At 43.0% G+C, this 21,040-nt stretch overlaps 1 protein-coding gene across 1 annotated transcript in view; it reads right to left on the reverse strand.

Annotated features, from left to right (window-relative positions):
* bin2a (bridging integrator 2a) overlaps positions 1–20,099 on the reverse strand; it is an 88,556-nt gene extending 68,457 nt beyond the window's left edge. Inside the window, exons 1-2 of the mRNA XM_051925062.1 lie at positions 19,789–20,099; positions 12,409–12,656 (exon numbers count right to left, since the gene is read on the reverse strand). Of these exons, the coding sequence (XP_051781022.1) occupies positions 12,409–12,489 (81 nt within the window). The 5' untranslated portion in view covers positions 12,490–12,656; positions 19,789–20,099. The remainder of the gene's footprint in view (positions 1–12,408; positions 12,657–19,788) is intronic.
* Positions 20,100–21,040: the final 941 nt, after the last annotated feature.

Here is a 21,040-nt window from a genome sequence, read left to right on the forward strand (position 1 = left end):
ACCCGCTGAATCCGAACACAGAGTCACGGGGGTCTGCTGGAGCCAATCCCAGCCAACGCAGGGCACAAGGCAGGGAACCAATCCTGGGCAGGGTGCCAACCCACCGCAGATCCTATAAACCTCTGCCCTTAATTTCTTTTTGGTCGGGAGACCTTTCTCCTCTTCCCTTCACCCCTTTCATGGGACACAGTTCTCTCCAATGTAAGGGTTTGTTCTAGAAACCCAAACCACCAGCATACCCAGTTCAAGCTTTAACACAGACTCTATCCTACTTCCCAGCAAGTGGTTTCTGATGGGCCTCATGGCTTATCCTTTCTGTCAATTATATTCCCTTAGTCTCCCTGGCACTTTTCTTCACAAGTTCTGGCTCTGTCCCCACCGTCTTTTCCTTCATGTACGTCACCTACTGTCTTCCTTTCCTTCTTGTAGTATCCTTCTGTTACCTCAAATCCTTCTTCTTTTGGACCTTTCTAGGCTTCCACTCAAACTCTCTTCTGATGGGCCTCATGGCTTATCCTTTCTGTCAATTAAATTCCCTTAGTCTCCCTGGCACTTTTCTTCACAAGTTCTGGCTCTGTCCCCACCGTCTTTTCCTTCATGTACGTCACCTACTGTCTTCCTTTCCTTCTTGTAGTATCCTTCTGTTACCTCAAATCCTTCTTCTTTTGGACCTTTCTAGGCTTCCACTCAAACTCTCTGAACACAAGTTATTCTATCTGGGTACCCTGGCAGCCAAACTAATTATTGCCTCCCGCTGGAAGACACCTGAATGTGTCACTGTTGACAACTGATGTTCCTCCTTCTACAACTTAAGAGATTTGGAGTTGTCTGCAGAGCAGATTAATGGCGCTTCCAGTAATGTAATTGAATCCTGGTCTGCTGCCGCTCCGCTGTGTAAATTTCAGCTTGTAACTCCTTGATTTTTTTTTTTTTGTTTAATCCCTTGGCTCAGGCAGGAGAGGGTGGGTTGGGTTACTTTGTATGCCATGACTGTTCATTGGTATGTCCTGTCAATTAGGTCTTTACTTAGTAAAACGTTGATCACAAAAAAAAAATGTTAAGAGCCTCACAACTGTTTTGTTATGTTGTGACTCCCAATCACAACAGCTAAGAGCACAGACAGTAGAAGTTGGACTTTCAGACCTTGAAACAAGAGGTGAGGTGGCCTTCTGCTGTTATGCACCTAAAATCTGGAATAGCTGACCGATAGAAATTCGCCAGGCTGCTAAAAAACTGCTGAAGACTCCTTTTTTGAACATGGCTCTCTCAGAGCTTCATTTTAGTGTAACCCTGATAACACTGGTCAACGAGCATTTTGCTACTGGGATTCTTTCACCTTTACATTGACAAATTTCACTTGACGACTCCAAATCTGAAAACCGTTTTCATCCAGCACGTCCCATTATGATGTTCCAGGGCTTGGACAACTAGGGTGACTGGACAGTAAAGGCGATGCGTTTCAGCATTTAAGAAATAAGTTTGGTCTCGAGAAAAGTGAAGCCAAAATTAAGGAAGGTGTTTTTGTTGGCCCTGAAATCCGTTTAAAGGGAAACTGAAGCCCACTGAATCAGCACCCTCATTTGTGAGGGTTGTCCAGAATTTTCTTGACAGTCACAGAGCAGAGAATTATAATGAGCTAGTGGAGAATCTGCTGAAAGTATATCAGCTTACGGGAGCCAGAATGTCACTGAAGATGCATTTTTTACATTCTCATCTCGACTTTTTTCCACCAAATGTAAGCGATGTCAGAGATGAGCATGGGGAAAGATTTCATCAAGATACATAGGTGATGGAAAACCGATATCAGGGAAAATTCACTCCGAGCATGGTGGGTGACTACTGTTGGTTCATGCAAAGAGAGACGGATGTGCAGTACAAGAGCAAAAGCGAGTGCCACAGACAATTTTGAGCACGCTGACCTCACTTTTATATTGAGGTAAATTGACATAAACATGCTTTAACGTGGCTTTGGTATCGTCTTCTGGTTTGTTTTTAGAATAAAAACATCAAAACAATTTTGGTGGGACATAGTCCAAACTCCAGATATCGTGTTGATATATTATATTGATATTCAAAAGTGTCAAAACAGCAATGATGTGTATCTCAAAAACCTGACGTACTAGCTTAATTCCGATTTCATATTATGAAATCAGTGTAAAAAACTTAATAGAGCTGCTCTGAAGTTCCCAGAAGGAAACAAAAAATATTTTTTTGTAGACCAGTGTATTCTGTATATGCCTTGAATTTTCATCTTAATCATATCTCCACAATCCGTACTCACCCCTACTTTCTTTGCTGTTCTTTTCCCAGTTTTCTGTGGTGGTGACCTGCGCCCCCACCACCTGATCAGGACACCATGCAGTCCCTCCATTGATGGATTGAAGGTCCACATGACCCAACATTGTCCAGTTCTTGCATGTAAAGCCTGAAAACCATGAGGACTGATTGCCATCATTGATGTCAGGTAGAATACCTAACTCGTGGTGGGCTGGGTGGTCTTAGAAACCCTGCAGATTGTTTTTTTTTTTTTCTCCAGCCGTCTGAAGTTTTTTTCTTTGTGTGTGCTTTCTGTCCTTCCTGGCCATTGGACCTTTACTTTATTCTTTGTTAATTATTATTGCGTAATTTTATTTTTATATTTTTCTTTCTTCATTTTGTAAAGCACATCATTTGTATGAAAACGTGCTCTAGAAATAAATGTTGTTGTAGTTGTTTTAGAGGGCAATTAAGGCCAAACAGAACAGGACTCTATACAATAGAGCAGAAGAGCACCAAATACTATCAAGTTATATATAGTGCCCTCCAGGACATTGCTGATAAAGACACATTTGTCCTTGATTTCCCCTTCTGCTCCCCCATTTAAAATGACAAAACAAACCATTCAGACACCATGATGAAAGTGCACCATGCAGACTTTCATTTAGGGGGATTTCGGTCACACGGTACTTTTTCTGCACGGTCCCCCTCATTTCAGGGCACCATAATGTTTGGGACAATTGGCGTCCCAGGATTGTGTGATTAGATCAGGTGGGTTTCATGGCTACATTAGACACTTTGGCTTGCTTATACCCTTTGGAGTTTGTAGTAGTTGTTATTCAACATGAGGACCAGAGCTGTGCCAATGAAAGTCAAAGACACCATCATGAGGCTGAAATACGAGAATAAAACCATTGGAGACATCACTAAAACCTGAGAATGACCAAAATCAACAGTCTGGAATATCATGAAGAAGAAAAAACACTCTGGTGGGCTCAGTAATCACAAAGGGACTGGTAGGTCCCTGATGAGACAGGAGAATCCTCACTATGGTGAAAAGAAAAGCCCCCAACACCTGTGTGACAGATCAGAGACAGTCTTCAGGGGGCAGATGTGGATACGTCAGAGACGACTATCAGCAGAAGACCTCACGAAGAGAAACACAGAGGAGGCCACACTGCAAGAAGCAAACCACAAAAAACAGGACGGCCAGATTACAGTTTGAGAAGAAGTACTTCAAAGAGCCTGCAGAAAGGGTCTTATGGACAGATGTGACAAAAATGATGATGAGAGCAAAGTGTGGAGACCAAAAGGAACTCCCTAAGATCCAAAGCAGACCACCTCATCTGTTAAACATGGCAGTGCTGGGGGTATTATGGCTTGGGCATGTATGGCTGCCACCAGTCCTGGCACACTTCTCTTCATTGAGGATGGAACTGTTAACAGCAGTGGCACAGTGAATTCTGAGGTGTAGAGAAACATCTAATCTGCTCAAGTTCTACTAAATGTCTCCAAACTCATTGGATGGCGCTTCATCTTCCAACAAGATAATGAGACCAAACACACTGCTGAGGCAGTCAAAGCTAAAACATGGAAAATTCTTGAATGGCCAAAACAGTCACCTGATTTAAATCCAACTGTACATTTCATTCATATGCTGAAGAGGAAAAATTAAGGGGCCAAGCCTCCGAAACAAGCAGGAGCTGAAAATGGCTGCATTAGAGGCTTGGCAGAGCAACACCAGAGAAGACCCTCAGCACCTGGTGACATCTCTGAATTGTAGACTAAATATGACGACGGCTTTAATAGACCTGCCATTGCTGTGTCCAAATATTATGGTGCCCTGAAATGGGGGGGTGGGTGTTTTGTGACTGAAATGTGTTCAGATCCCTTTAAATTAAAGAGCACTTTAATCACATGTGAATTTTTTGATTTGTCATTTGTGAACTGAGGAGCAGAGGTGGAGGGGAGAGGAGAGGCCGAGAGCATGCGCTGGAGCACGTGGCCACACTCACCACGCAACAGACCACCCAAATTGGGACCCCGAGTGTAGCGGGTGAGAACTCAGCACCACACTGGAACACTGGGAGGTTTTTATCAGTGGCTGGAGTGCCAATCCTGCCACCAACCCCCAAGTTTCCCTTGTAAATTGGAGGAGCTGCTTGCAGGGCTGGATGCAGATTAATGTCATACCCAGGAAGGAGCAATTGCAGCAGAGGGGGAAATCATGGAGAAAAGCGTCTTTGTCCCAACACTGTAGACTGCAACTAAAAATTAAGATACAGAACATATTACTCAGTTAGTGGGAACTAAGAGGTAATGGGATACTGATAAGTAGGAAACAGTAACCAGTGAACATTTAGAGAATTATAAAGTAAATTTGTAGAAGCCTCCACAGAGGACGTTAATACTCAGGAGACGCATTACCGCTCAGGAGGTTCAAACATTTCTGTTACACTTGTAGTTTTTAAATATGTATAAACAAGTTATATACATTTATATGTAGTTATGCTGCTATTCCTATTATTCCAAAAAACTGCTCTTCTGGCTTTAAATTATATTTATTTCTTTTTCCTCACTAAAAGCCATCTTGGCTCATCCAAAGTATTAATTTTTTGGCCCTGAAGAAACAATTCTTTCCAAAACGCGTTGGCCTTCCCTGAAGATAAATGATCTTGGCCTAAAAACACTTCAGCAATTTGAACGACTCTGCTGATACTGGAGACATCGGTGGTCTTGTATACCACATAGTCTCAAGTGACTTGGATATCCTATTTCACTTCTCACTTATTTGTTTCTTGTTCTGCATATTGAATATTTTCTGTTGATGAGTATTTACTCCACTGTAAAACTATTTTTAGATCTTTCTATGACTTGGCTAACTCTTTCATTTATGGTTTATATTAAACTGGCTGGGCAGCACGGTGGCGCAGTGGGTAGCGCTGCTGCCTCGCAGTTGGGAGATCTTGGGACCTGGGTTCGATTCCCGGGTCCTCCCTGCGTGGAGTTTGCATGTTCTCCCCGTGTCTGCGTGGGTTTCCTCCGGGCGCTCCGGTTTCCTCCCACATTCCAATGACATGCTGGTTAGGTGGACTGGCGATTCTAAATTGGCCCTAGTGTGTGCTTGGTGTGTGGGTGTGTTTGTGTGTGTCCTGCGGTGGGTTGGCACCCTGCCCGGGATTGGTCCCGGCCTTGTGCCCTGTGTTGACTGGGATTGGCTCCAGCAGACCCCCGTGACCCTGTGTTCGGATTCAGCGGGTTGGAAAATGGATGGATGGATGGATTAAACTGGCTGGTTTTAATAAATGCTTTGGAGTTTGACATACATTTGTGTTTTTTTTTCATTTCAAAGTATATATTTCATTTATTTATATTGCTTCTTTATTGTCTCTGTCAGTGTTTATATGATTACTAGTCATTTAGCCCGTTACAATAACGGGCACTAGAACAGTAGTGCATAAACATTAGTATGAACAGTCTATATTAAATGGCAAGGAACTTTGACCTCATTCTTTTTGTTGGTCGTATTTTTCTTTCTTTCAGCCTTTCTTTTGTTGATGTTTAATTGCTGAGCTGACCGTTCTTCATGGGCTGCCGTCGTGTATTGTGTGTCTTTAATTTTCTGTGACAGTAATACTGTCTTGTACGGCTCTATTCAATAAGGGCGTGTACAAAAAGGCAAGCTTCAAAAGGGCGACCTCAATTGAGCGCGGCGAATAAAGGCGTTCGTAGATAATTTAGTTCAAATGGCTCAGGAATATGTGAAGGGCAACAAAGGTGCAGATCTTTCTTTACATGTGCCTTTATTCGCTGTGCCCTTTTGAGGCTCGCCTTTTTGTGCGCGCCCTTATTAAAGGATACCATCTTGTACGTCTGCTGGCTTGTACATCCGTAATATACCTTTAATTTTCTCTGGCGGTAATACAGGTGTGCGCGTAGGTAATACAGTGGTGTGAAAAACTATTTGCCCCCTTCCTGATTTCTTATTCTTTTGCATGTTTGTCACACAAAATGTTTCTGATCATCAAACACATTTAACCATTAGTCAAATATAACACAAGTAAACACAAAATGCAGTTTTTAAATGATGGTGTTTATTATTTAGGGAGAAAAAAAATCCAAACTTACATGGCCCTGTGTGAAAAAGTAATTGCCCCCTTGTTAAAAAATAACCTAACTGTGGTGTATCACACCTGAGTTCAATTTCCGTAGCCACCCCCAGGCCTGATTACTGCCACACCTGTTTCAATCAAGAAATCACTTAAATAGGAGCTGCCTGACACAGAGAAGTAGACCAAAAGCACCTCAAAAGCTAGACATCATGCCAAGATCCAAAGAAATTCAGGAACAAATGACAACAGAAGTAATTGAGATCTATCAGTCTGGTAAAGGTTATAAAGCCATTTCTAAAGCTTTGGGACTCCAGCGAACCACAGTGAGAGCCATTATCCACAAATGGCAAAAACATGGAACAGTGGTGAACCTTCCCAGGAGTGGCCGGCCGACCAAAATTACCCCAAGAGCGCAGAGACGACTCATCCGAGAGGTCACAAAAGACCCCAGGACAACGTCTAAAGAACTGCAGGCCTCACTTGCCTCAATTAAGGTCAGTGTTCACGACTCCACCATAAGAAAGAGACTGGGCAAAAACGGCCTGCATGGCAGATTTCCAAGACGCAAACCACTGTTAAGCAAAAAGAACATTAGGGCTCGTCTCAGTTTTGCTAAGAAACATCTCAATGATTGCCAAGACTTTTGGGAAAATACCTTGTGGACTGACGAGTCAAAAATTGAACTTTTTGGAAGGCAAATGTCCCGTTACATCTGGCGTAAAAGGAACACAGCATTTCAGAAAAAGAACATCATACCAACAGTAAAATATGGTGGTGGTAGTGTGATGGTCTGGGGTTGTTTTGCTGCTTCAGGACCTGGAAGGCTTGCTGTGATAGATGGAACCATGAATTCTACTGTCTACCAAAAAATCCTGAAGGAGAATGTCCGGCCATTTGTTCGTCAACTCTAGCTGAAGCGATCTTGGGTGCTGCAACAGGACAATGACCCAAAACACACCAGCAAATCCACCTCTGAATGGCTGAAGAAAAACAAAATGAAGACTTTGGAGTGGCCTAGTCAAAGTCCTGACCTGAATCCAATTGAGATGCTATGGCATGACCTTAAAAAGGCGGTTCATGCTAGAAAGCCCTCAAATAAAGCTGAATTACAACAATTTTGCAAAGATGAGTGGGCCAAAATTCCTCCAGAGCGCTGTAAAAGACTCATTGCAAGTTATCGCAAACGCTTGATTGCAGTTATTGCTGCTAAGGGTGGCCCAACCAGTTATTAGGTTCAGGGGGCAATTACTTTTTCACACAGGGCCATGTAGGTTTGGAATTTTTTTCTCCCTAAATAATAAACACCATCATTTAAAAACTGCATTTTGTGTTTACTTGTGTTATATTTGACTAATGGTTAAATGTGTTTGATGATCAGAAACATTTTGTGTGACAAACATGCAAAAGAATAAGAAATCAGGAAGGGGGCAAATAGTTTTTCACACCACTGTATGCCTTTAATCTCCTCTGACAGTAATACTGGCTCGTATTTCTGTAAAATGCCTCTAACTTTCTCTGACAGTAATATCACGCATCGCACCGTGCCCCGCGCATACGCACTTCACCAGAAGACACCCACACACGGACACCTGGACGCACACAGGGATTTTATATATATAGATTACAAATTGTCTTTTTATATACTGTAGTTATGTATGATATTAACTTTGCTTTATTGTTATCATTTTTACTTTCCCGTATACGAAATATAGGGAAAGTATTGTAATCGTCCAAAAATTCGTATTTTGATGAATCTCGACATTTTAGACCTCCCTGGGTCTGACTTACTTTCTCATTGGAAAAGTATTGTAATCGTCCAAAAATTCGATTTTGATGAATCTTGACATTTTAGACCTCCCCGAGTCCAAAAATACCATTTTTGGGATTATGTGTGTGTATCTAAACATGATAACTTGACTACACTTTCACATAGAGGTTAGGAGCAGGCGCTGACACAGTGGATTGCTGCACCCAGCAAGCCACCCCAGATTAGGACCTGAGTGCAGCCAGGCAACGGGTGACGCCTCAGCACCACACTAGTTCAGATGGAAGGGAACCAGTTCAAGTTTTTCTTATGGTGGCTGGAGTGCCAATTCTTCTACCAAACCCTAAGTTTTCCCTGCAAGTTGGAGGGCCTACCTGCAGGACTGGCTGCAGATTAACGACATACCCAGGACGGAGCAATTGCAGGTTAAGGGCCTTGCTCGAGGGCCCGACAAAGTAGAGCCACTTTTGGCGTTTATGGGATTTGAACCTTCCGATTGCCACTGCAGATCCCTAGCCTCAGAGCCACCACTCCGCCCTCCGCTTTCACTTAGGTCAACCCAATCTTGCATACAAATATTAGGTACAAAATGTAGATTTCTCTGCGGTGGGTTAGCACCCTGCCCGGGATTGGTTCCTGCCTTGTGCCCTGTGTTGGCTGGGATTGGCTCCAGCAGACCCCCCGTGACCCTGTATTCGGATTCAGCGGGTTGGAAAATGGATGGATGGATGTAGATTTCTATCAACCTTTAGGCTATTTCTGTTAACTGGAAGTGGTACTTTACCTTGATTATTCATGCAGCTGCAGAGTCCAATTTATTCAACTTTACTTTTATAATAATTGTTCAATATATTATTAATTTAATTTAATGGGGATGGTTCTTAAAGTACATAAAATAAAAATATAATCATTGTCTTGCGGTTTACTCCTCAAATATCCATCCCTATGTCGGAGTATACAAGGAAGTCTAGGGGAGACTACACCCGATATTTTTCTTACTTTCTTACAAATATTCAGTAATAGTAAGTATCACTGTATATACCTTTTTTTTTCCCATTCAGTTATATAGAGTTCTGCTTTTCTCAATTTATATGCAATACAGTTTCATATACCTACCATGTGTTTTATACTATATAAAAGTTCACTTTATAGTTCTCGAACTGTTTACTGATTATTGGTTTCTACTTATCAGTATCCTGGTACTTTTTAGCCCCCCCAACCCATGAGTGATATAACCTCTAGCCTTATTAGTTTAGTAATAATATCTACAATTAAATAGTATTTCCTGGTCAGATCTCTGTGCAGGACCCCATGTCTGAGAGGATGGACCCTGCTGCCTTGCCTGGCCAGTCCCGAAGTAGTTCCCTTGGGGCAATAGATTGTGCACCAGAAAGTTTTAAAAGAGAGCCCCCAACTTGATGGGAGAAGAGCTGGACAACACTCACTTAGAGAAGAAAACAAAAGGATTGGAAAGGATCGAATTATGTGTTACTGAAGAAAAGAAGCCTGTCAGAGGTACTGTTTGACAATAAAAATAACCTTTGGTTGAACCCGGGACTGTCCAAGTGTAATTGTGTCTAGGATTTGGGGCTCCGTGGCACCCCCTACGATAAAATGTGCAATGAATACACTTGACTTGAGCATTCCTAGTTTTCCTCCTCTTTCTCTGTACCTTTAGCACTAGTTTGCTCAGAGGTTGATGCGCTTGCTGCTTCCTGAAAAGTACTTCTTTTCCATACCCTAGAGGCCCGCTTCTTCTTTTCTTTCGTCAGCATCTTTTCACGTTAAAACTGATTAAGTCAGTGTTTGTGTTGCAATTACTTAGTACGTTTTTCTTAATTTTTCACTTAAGCTGGCACTTGAGGCAGATTGAAGACTTTGATTTAAGATATGAAGAGGAAGGGGAAGTGACGGCGAAGGAGGTAGGGATGAGAACGGTGCCCGTACACATGCACCACATGTCCACCCTGCTGGCCGCTACCGAGAGTTGATTCTACAATAAAATAAAATAAAAAGAGGAATAACCTTGGAGGGGCGGCACGGTGGCGCAGTGAGTAGCGCTGCTGCCTCGCAGTTGGGAGATCTGGGGACCTGGGTTCGATTCCCGGGTCCTCCCTGCGTGGAGTTTGCATGTTCTCCCCGTGTCTGCGTGGGTTTCCTCCGGGCGCTCTGGTTTCCTCCCACAGTCCAAAGACATGCAGGTTAGGTGGATTGGCGATTCTAAATTGTCCCTAGTGTGTGCTTGGTGTGTGGCTGTGTTTGTGTGTGTCCTGCGGTGGGTTGGCACCCTGCCCAGGATTGTTTCCTGCCTTGTGCCCTGTGTTGGCTGGGATTGGCTCCGGCGGACCCCCGTGACCCTGTGTTCGGATTCAGCGGGTTGGAAAATGGATGGATGGATGGATAACCTTGGAGGTCAATAAACACCCTGAAAGTGGATAGTAGACGTCACGTAGTATATGTGTACCAAATTTCAGGTCAATAGGTCAAACAGTTTGCGAGCTACAGGTGATTTAAAATCCTGGACAGACAAACGGACAGCAATGGTAGTGTATTATAGAAGAAGATATCTACAGATATATATATACACACACACACACACATACATATACACATATATATATATGTGTGTGTGTATATATATATATTTTATATTTATATTTATATATACACACATACATACATACATACATACACACACACTAGGGGGTTTCACTCACCAACAACCGTACAGCGTTTCTGCTGCTCGTGTGTGTGGATTTCACTTTCAACAAAGAACAAATCTTAATTCTCGTAAGATACGCATCTACATTGGGAAGAATCACTACATTTCCCTGATGGCAACACGAATTAGATAATCTGCAAGTATCTGACCTAAAGTTTAATTCAGAACAATATATTCTCTCTCTTTTCACTGTTCTGTTATTTCACCGAGTAATAATTTCCATTCGTTTGCGCTAATGCGATCTTTACTATCATTTTTTTTTTTTTTTTGAGACTTTCGAATTTTCGGACTTTCATTATCTCTAACCTGCTCTGCATGTGTACCGCGCCTACGTTTTTGAATTCTTTACAACGTTTTACTTTGTCATCTACTTTTTGTCTGTTATTTCCGGCCCTGGGCTTGGTTAAATCTCTTGGCACAAAGTCGCAGGACGTGAAAGTGTCTCTCTGAGAAAATCACATCTTATCTCCTTCCAAGATTTTTTTTTATAATATTATATATTAATATATATAATCTAATATAATCTCCCTGTAGTTAGGATATAGTGGGATGGATGGATATATAGATATACAGTATGTGTGTGTATCTATCTGCTTTTTTTAAATGAAAGGAAATCACCCCAACATTGACCATTTCCTGAATTCCTATTTGAGCTTATTTTTGCTAGCACTGAGAGAGAAGGATTGAGGCACACATTGAACAACAGTTCAGCCCAATAGCAGGCTTGTTATCTTAAAAATAGTAAATAGCAATATCATAGACTAATGAGAGTGAGGACTTTGTTTGTTATGAGCCACATGAAACACCTCCGAAATAAAAAAAGGGTAAAGTACTGTAGCCTCCTCCAGTACCCGTGCAACTTGAACGTTGTCATTATCATATCAGTAATGTCTGTCACTTTGTGCTATCCACCCTCACAGCCTTCAGCAACACTGAGGTCAAAGCAAGCATTAACAGCTATTTGTGGCTCCCATTTATCACGTTTTTCTCTACAAGTATCTTCCCCTTTACTTACAACCTTGTCAAAGTATGTGCTCTCTTCCCTGTTAGGCCAACGTCACATTATAAGACTTCTAGATGGAGGAGATGACAAACTTCCCTGCTGTTTTATTTGCAAGAGTATGTCCATTTACATGATTGGTAATTGCTGGGGATATCAAATTAATGTGACTTTCCAACACGGTTCCACATTTCCAAAATATTGCAAGCCTGCCCCTTTTCCTACCAGCCAATAACATACTGCCTGACAGAGCCGGCTACCGTGCAAAGGGGTTTACAGGTACAGCCAGATTAGCCGTAATCTTAGCCTCCCCTTCCTAATTGTTTTTTTCTAGTCTGTGCCAGGCATTAGTTAAACTGTTGCAGACTTTATGTTAAGGATGCAATATCACTGCTTGTGATTCTGATGCAGTCATCTCATCAAAAGATCTGTTACAGAATCAGACCACTCCATGTTCTGAGTGTTGCAGCAATCAGTCTGGTAAACTCACAGCTGGCACCTTGCGTGCACATCCCACTGCCCAGGTCACGCATCATTTCAAGTCTCCACTCACCTTTTCCTGCGCCCGGTTCAACTGTTTCTGCACTCGCTTGGCAAAGAGTCCGGCACCACTGCCAAGTTTGTTCTCTGCCATCTCTCGGAAAGGAAAAAAAAAAAAAAACAAACTCCCACCGATTCGTTGCCCGGGTAGGTGCTGGTGTTGCCTTCCTGGCCCTTCACACAAACATGCTGTGTTCTCACTTAAAATATGTCGATGGAGGGGAAGTGAAACGTCAGGCTGTCCACATCCGCCAGCTTGCACTGAAAGAGAAGGTTAAACGTTAAGTTCAGCACCGCATGCCACCCATATCTTATACTGAGAGAGCAGACAAAAACTGACACACGCCCGTACATTCAACACACCGCGGGCCTCACGCAATTGAGGAAGTCGGTTAGTGTGAGCAGGCAGCTGACCTGTCTGTGAAAAGAAGCCAAACAGCTGAAATATGGAGCACAGGTCTGTCCTGTCACTGTGCAGAGTTCAAGTGGGCCCTTCTTTAGGGAGCTCCACAGATGGACCAGGCTCAGTACTGGGAACTGCACTGTGGAAGGCACTTACATTGCCACCTCAAAGCCACAACAGTGACAAAAAATAAAAAGAAAATGAAAGATTACACTTATTTTGTAGATGGGACTTGGTCTCCAGTGGGTAGGATTAGGAATTTACAGAAGCTCTTTAAAATAAGAAACAGGGAGAAAGAGAGAAATAGGTTTTTTTTTTTGAGTTTTAAATATACCTTTTATTAAACATTCAACAGTCAATACAAAAATCAACAAACCATCATCCTATGCAACCTATGAATGAGTATTCTGCTGTAGTTTCATAATAATTAATTCAACAAAAGGAAAAAAAAAAAAACAAAAAAACGCACTCCTCGTTAACAATTTCCACTGTTCTATAAATGTTTGAAAATTGTGGGTCATCCTATAAAACTATTTTAAAGAAAGAAAGAAAGCTTCCTTTCTGTCTTTCTTTCCAGTCCCAGTGAGGCGCTATACAGGCATATTGCTGTTGATATAAAGGACCCCCCGTAGCGTTTCTTTGTTGCCTGAAAGTTTTCAGTTGTTGGTGTGTCAGAGAGAGGATGTGCAGCGTTGTTCATAATGGCACTCAGTTTTGTTTTAACTCTCTCCTTTTCTACAACCTCCAGGGGGTCCAGAGTGTGTCCCATAACTGAGCCTGCCCATTTAATTAGCTTGTTGTTTTAGTGGTCCTCTCTTGAAGCCACACCACACTGTTCACATCTATTTCAAATCCTGTGATGGCCAATGTCGACCCACATTAAAGGACCGGGGTCTCTGAAGGCTGCCGGGAGCAGTGGAAGGCGAAAGAAAATGATGGGTGTGGGAATTGCAAAATCCTTTGTAAGGTATTTGTATGCAAATAAACCTTTTAAATTACTGGGATCCTGAGCGGTTTCGTCGTGTGGTGGGTACAGCAACGTGCTGTACCAGTGCTTGCGTCCCAACCTGACCTGACCCACATACGTGTAGGAGTGGACCTCCGCTACGTCCACTCCCTGAATGGTGGCCAGACATAGATCCTCAATAACCTGTATCCTTGGGTTTGCTGGCAGAGAAACAAAGTTTCCCCCCCCGACTCCTCTCTTTGGTCTCATCTCCTTTATCAACACACCCCATAAGTGCAGAGTCATCTGAGAATTTCTGCAAGTGACATGGACTGCTGTTATATTTATAGTCCGTGGTGAAGAGAACAGCAGATAGGCCTGTTCCTTGTTCCTTTATTATATTGGGACTTGTGTCTGTGCAATTGTGTCTGGGGTTTGGGATGCTGCAATGCCCCCTAGTGGTCACAACAGAGAGAGAGAGAGAGAGAGAGAGAGAGAGAGATTTGGCTAAGTAAAGCTGCAATTAGTCAAAGAACATATTCTCAGGGCGGCACGGTGGCGCAGTGGGTAGCGCTGCTGCCTCCCAGTAAGGAGACCTGGGTTCGCTTCCCGGGTCCTCCCTGCGTGGAGTTTGCATGTTCTCCAAGTGTCTGTGTGGGTTTCCTCCCACAGTCGAAAGACATGCAGGTTAGGTGCATTGGTGATCCTAAATTGTCCCTAGTGTGTGCTTGGTGTGTGTGTGTGTGCCCTGCGGTGGGCCGGTGCCCTTCCTGGGAATTTGTTCTTACCTTGCACCCTGTGCTGGCTGGGATTGGCTCCAGCAGACCCCCATGACCCTGTTGGATACCCTGTAGCAGGTTGGATAATGACAGACATATTCTCAGGTAGCATATGCCCCCTTCTGGATTCAGCGTGAGCTTCCCAATTACAGGATATTGGATTGGTCAAATCTTGGGTCGGTTTTGAATAGCACGGATGTGACTGGTGGTTCAACAGGCAGTAAAGCATCCACAAGAAGGCCATCTCACATTATTGGACTTCTACAGTGACATTTAGTCACACACTTCACTTACGTAATCTTAGCAAAAGGGAGGCAGTTGCAGTGCTTGCCTATGAACCCCCTTGCGGTCGTGTAGTTTGACATACCCAGCGACTCAATCCAAGCAGTCTGTGACTCACCCCAACAAAACCAAACAGGGCCGATTTCAACATACAGCAAGTCTTGGGTGTGTTTTATATGTGAGAGCGGACAGAGAGTTCCTAAAAAGGTGTGTCAAGGGTTTATATCTGTACTCGCTAGCCTCCGTATGAACTCAAGGGTAAATATTATCTGGTCCTGGTGATTTGTTTGATTTCAGCCTATTTAATCTGAGCAACTCTTCTCCCTTTACAATTTGTAACTGCCTCAATACCTCCTTAGTAGTCCCTGTTACCGCTTGGAGGTTATCCACTTCCTTACTTGTGAAGAAATCAGAACAATGCAAGTTTAGATCGTCTGCTATTTCACTGTCTGCATCTTTTAATTCCCCTTTACTATCCCTTACACACTTCACCTCCTCCTTCATTCTTTTTACTACTAAAATACTGAAAGTATCTCTTAGGGTCATGTATCGCCTTATCTGCTGTATTCCTCTTCAACTGTCTTTTAGCCTCCCTGATATTCTTCTTAATGGTTGCCCTCATGTTCTCATACACCCTACGATTCACTTTGGAGTTATTAGTTTTATACAGCTGTTTTTTTCCTTTGCAGCTTCTTTTTTAATGGTTTATTAACCCACTGTGGTCTTAAGTCATCCAGGTGGGCTCCATGTGCATGAGCGCGGACAAGCAAAGATCTCTCATCCAGAAGTATATTTCATATAATGAAGCAATGAGGAATAAGAAATGCGGGTGTTTAAGATCTCAATAACAGAAGAAAGAGTTGTCTGTCTGATGTCTCGCATTTTACGAACTGCACCATGAAATCAATAAAGAATACAAAAAGGGGCCGAGACTGCAGCTGAACTCTCTATATCTGTAAACCGTTCACACAACACCAGCTCGGTAACAGAGCAGGAGAGCGCGTAATTCTTTGGAAGTGTGAAACTGTGCTGGAAAGTCATCATGCGGTCGTGTAATTTGACATCCTTAGAGATTTTTACAAACTGACATATTAGGTGATGAGATCAGCAACAACAAAATCGACGAGTTTGACAAGCCCACCACATAGTGTGGCATCAGCTCTTTAGTGGACCAAACAGAATAATCATCACTTGGTATGTCAGAATACCCAAATGAGGATTGCAAAGTATGCGACCAACTGTCTCAAATGAAGCCATCAATGTCAACCTCTGTCTCCTTGAACAAAAATTAAGTGTTCAATGGACTCTGTAGCACCTTCACTGAAAATACATCTCAATAAATTAGAAAATCATCGAAAAGTTATTTCAGTAATTCAATTCAAAAATGAAACTCATATTATATAGATTAATTACATACAGAATTATATATTTCAAGCATTTATTTGTCTTCTTAGAGAGTCAAGGCTGGTGGGCTGTCAAGAGGCAGGGCCTGTTAAAGCCCATTGCGGCACTTCTTGTGTGATTGTGGGCTCTACAAACATAAATTGTATTGTATTGTATTTCTTTTCGTTTTGCTGATTATAGCCTACAGGTAATGAAAACACAAAATTGAGTATCTCAGAAAATTAGAATATTGTGAAAATGTTCAAAATTGTAGACTCCAGGTGTCCCACTCCACTCAGCTAATTAACCCAAAACACCTGCAAAGGGGTCCTGAGCCTTGAAATGGTCTCTCAGCCTGGTTCAGTAGGCCACACAATCAGACTGCTGACTTGACAGTCATCCAGAAGACAGACATTGAGACCCTCCACAAGGAGAGGAAGCCACAAAAGGCCACTGCTGAAGAAGCTGGCTGTTCACAGAGTGTGGTATCCAAGCATATTAATGGAAAGTTGAGTGGAAGGAAAAAATGTGACAGGAAAAAGGTGCACAAGCAACAGGGATAACCGCAGCTTGGAGAGGGTTATGAAGAATTTGGGGGAGATTCCGAAGGAGTGGACTGCAGCTGGAGTCAGTGCTTCAAGAGCCACCACACACAGACGTGTGTATCCGGGACGTCCTTGTGTCAGGCCACTCCTGAACCAGACACAACGTCAGAAGTGTCTTATCTGGGCTAAGGAGAAAACGGACTGTTAACAGCTCAGTGGTCCAAAGTCATCTTTTCAGATGAAAGGCAATTTTGAATTTCATTTGGAAATCAAGGAAGAGGGGAGAGGCACAGAATCCAAGTTGGTTGAGGTCCAGTGTGAAGTTTCCACAGTCAGTGATGATTTGGGGAGCCATGTCATCTGCTGGTGTTGGTCCACTGTCTTTTATCAAGTCCAGAGTCACCACAGCCGTTTACCAGGACATTTTAGAGCACGTCATGCTTCCCTCTGCTGACAAGCTTTATGGAGATGCCGATTTCATTTTCCAGCAGGACTTGGCACCTGCCCACACTGCCAAAAGTACCAATACCTGGTTTAATGACCACGGTGTGTATCACTGGGCTTGACTGGCCAGCAAACTCACCTGACCTAAACCCCATAGAGAATCTGTGAGGAAGAGGAAGATGAGAGACACCAGAGCCAACAATGCAAGATGAGCTGAAGGCCATGATCAAAGCATCTTGGGCTTCCATAACACCTCAGCAGTGCCACAGGCTGATCACCTCACTGCCACGCCACATTGATGCAGTCATTCATACATAAGGAGCCCTGACCAAGTATTGAGGGCGTACATGGACATATGTTTCAATAGGCCGACATTTCTGTATTAATAATCTTTTCTTTTTATTGGTCTTGTAATATTCAAATTTTCTGAGATACTGGATTTTGAGTTTTCATTACCCGTAGGCCATAATCAGCAAAAATGAAAAGAAATAAATGCTTGAAATATATCACTGTGTGTAATGAATCTATATCATATACGAGTTTCACTTTTTGAATTGAATTACTGAAATAAAATTAACTTTTCGATGTTAAAAGCACCAGTACATGCATTGCTCCATCAAGGAATTTACATTCTGACCTATGGTAATATTTATGACATAATTTAAATAGTAACTCCTTCATGCTGTTAAGAAAAATTATTGGAAACGTCCTCCGATATGTGTATGCTTGGTAGTGAATGGGGTTTATACAACAGATTTAAAGTTCAAGTGTTGGCTTAGTGTCACGTCTTAGACGTGTAGATGGAAGTGCTCGCTAAAACTTTAGGAGAAAAGAATCGAGGAAGTGTAACTTTGGGGCAGTATCAAGGATTGTGTTTGCATGGCACGCTCATCTACAGAAGATTCAGAAAGTATTTACAACCCTTCATTTAAAGAAAAATCACAAACTGAAATGTCTCCTTCCTAGAAGAGCCATTGTTGTGGCCCTCCAAATTGTGCTCCGGCCCAGCCTGGTTGCTTTAATTCTCCTTGAGATGTTTCCAGGACTTGAACGGAGTTCACTTGGGGCAAACAGAACTGACTGGACATCATTGCTTGCATACGTGTAGCCGGGTAATTGAGGTCATACAATTCATGGCTTGGTTTTTGTCCTGCCATGCAGAGTGAAGTGCAAGGAACTCTCGGAGGACCTCCACGATCAAATTGTGGTGAGGTACAGTTTGAGATGAGGGGATAAAACCATTACTGAAGCATCGAGTGTTCCCAGGAATTCATGAATTGTGAAATGGAAGAAGTTTGGAACCACCATGAATGTTCCAAGAGTTGATCGTTTGGTCAAATTGAGGAGTGGGTAAGAAGGGCCTTGGTCAGGGAGGTGACCAAGAACCCAACAGTTACTCTAACAGAGCTTCAGAAGTGATCTGCTGAAGTGGGACAATCTGTCAGAAGGATGGTCATCTCAGCTGCATCCAGCAATCAGGCGTTTATGGTAGATTAGCTAGACGGAAGCCACTCTTCAGTTAAAGGCCTGTGACAGTTTAAGGACTCAAGAGAATGTGAGGAGAAAAAGATTATCTGGTCTAATGAGACACAAATTGAACTCTTTGTGCAAAACCCCAAGCATCCATAAGCATCACCTGCCTAATACCATCACAACAGTGAAGCATAACGGTGACAGAGACAGAGGGACTGGTCAGAAATGAGGGAAGAATGAATGCAGTCAAATACAAAGTAGTCCTTGTGCAGACCACCTCAGAACAGGGCAACGGTTCACCTTTCAGCAGAACAATGTCATGAAGCAAAATGCCAAGACAATGCTGGAATGTCTTCAGGAGGAGTCTCGGAGTGACACTGAGTGGCCCATCCAAAGCACAACAGAACATCTTTGGAGTGACCTGAAGATGGCTGTTTACACATACTTCTCGTCCAATCTAATGAAGCTTGAGGGGATCTGCCAGGAAGATTGGGATATGCTGCCCAAATCCAGGAGTGCAAAGCTTGTAGAGACTTACTAAGAAAATGAAATTGTTGCGAAAGGGGCTTCAACAAAGTACTGCATTAATGGTCCGAGTACTTCTATGACGGAGCGATTTTACTCTTTGATTTTTAATAAATTTGCAAACCTTTTAAAAAGGTTGCATCACCTTCGGCTACAAAAAAGAAAGGAGCTGAAAAAAAAAACGGGGTTATAGCAAATTTTTCAAAACTTAAACGTTAGACTGAAATAAACAAGAACAAGTATGACATAGTAGTTATCCGAGCGGCGCGCCCCCCTTTAAGACTCGCCGGGCCGGGGAAACACCCTCACCCGTCTTCACAGACCATCCGCGTGCGTGCGTGCGAGCACGCGCGTACACGAGCAGCACAGAATCGCGCGGCCAACTCCTCCCATCATAAACAGAGAGACCTGAACTTGAGCAGGTTCTTCGACCTCCCCCAGTGATTTACCGAGCGGAGTGCTCCACAACAGATTGAAGTTCCGGCTTCCTCTAATCAGATTTAGGCGAACGTCTGGAATGCTAAAATGAAGCGAAACTTTTTTGCTCGACTTGTCCCGCCCGAGAGCTGCTAAAAACAATTCTGAGGGTTGTTCACCTCCAAGTTTGACTCACCTGAGACACGGAGTCCAGCGCTTAGCCCGATAGGATGGCGCCCTTCAAAAAAAAAAAAAAGTTGCAAATCTCCGTTCAAAGAGGAAGTTTTAGAGCGTTTATAACAAACCGGCAGTAGTGCATTTGCTACAATAAGAATCAGGGAAGGAAGCGAGTCATGGGGGGTGGGGGGTTTGGCAGTTAACGAACGTGGCGCACTGCTAAAAAGACTGGTGCCAGAAGAACATCTGGTTTTTCTTGAATTTCACTTGAAGTCAAACCCTCGAATGTGCACAGTTTGCGCAATCCAATCACGCCCGCCTGCATCCGGGTCAGCGTTTTAGGTGCCAGAGCCCGCCCGCACCAAAATCCGGGTGTTGTTACAGGCCACAGCTCCGATTTCTGGTCTGTTTTCACGTCATCGTTAATAGCAAAGCACTTTATTGACAATGCGGGCATCAATTCCAAGCCCGGGGGTCTTGTCATGCGTGTCGCGCCCTGTTGGTTCAATGCCGTTTTAGACTTAATATCAAAAGGTAAGGAAGAATTGGTGTTGGAGTGGAGGCAAGATGGACAGTAGATTCTGAAGGTATTCAGACCTCTTCGCTTTTGACTTCATTTAAAACGGATACATTTGCTATTTTGATCATCAATCTATTCTGAATGTCATTATGAGTTAAAGTGAAAACTTAGTTTTAGATATATATAGATACTTTGTTAATCCCAAGGGGAAATACACAAATTGTTTTCAGAAAAGTTTGCAAAATTACAGTATTAAAACTTGAAAGCCCCTTTGGGGCTTTGTAATCTTCGCAAGTCTCTACAAACTTTGCACACCTGGATTTGGGAAGTTTCTCTCATTTTTCCTGGTAGATCCTCTCAAGCTCCATTAGATTGAGTGAGAAGCGTCTGCAAATGGCCGTCTTCAGGTCTCTCCACAGATGTGCTATGGGCTGTGGGTCTGGGCCACTCAAGGACATATAGAGACTTGTCCTGAAGCCAGTCCAGTGTCATCTTTGCCATTTGGTTCAGGTCATTGTCATGCTGAAAGGCGTCACCCGTCACTTGAGGGCATTCTGGAGTAGGTTTTTTTCACCAATCACTCTGTATTTGACTGCATTCAACCTTCTCTCAATTCTGAGCAGTCTGCCTGTCCTTAAACCAGCAGGCTTTACCACAGCTGTGGTGTTAGGCAGGTGATGAGCAGGCCTGGTCTTCAGACTTAGTAGACTTAATTTGCAAACTTTGCTTCATTGATGTGGCAGTTCTTTTG

Source organism: Erpetoichthys calabaricus, chromosome 3, assembly GCF_900747795.2.
Source record: "Erpetoichthys calabaricus chromosome 3, fErpCal1.3, whole genome shotgun sequence".
NCBI lineage: Eukaryota > Metazoa > Chordata > Cladistia > Polypteriformes > Polypteridae > Erpetoichthys > Erpetoichthys calabaricus.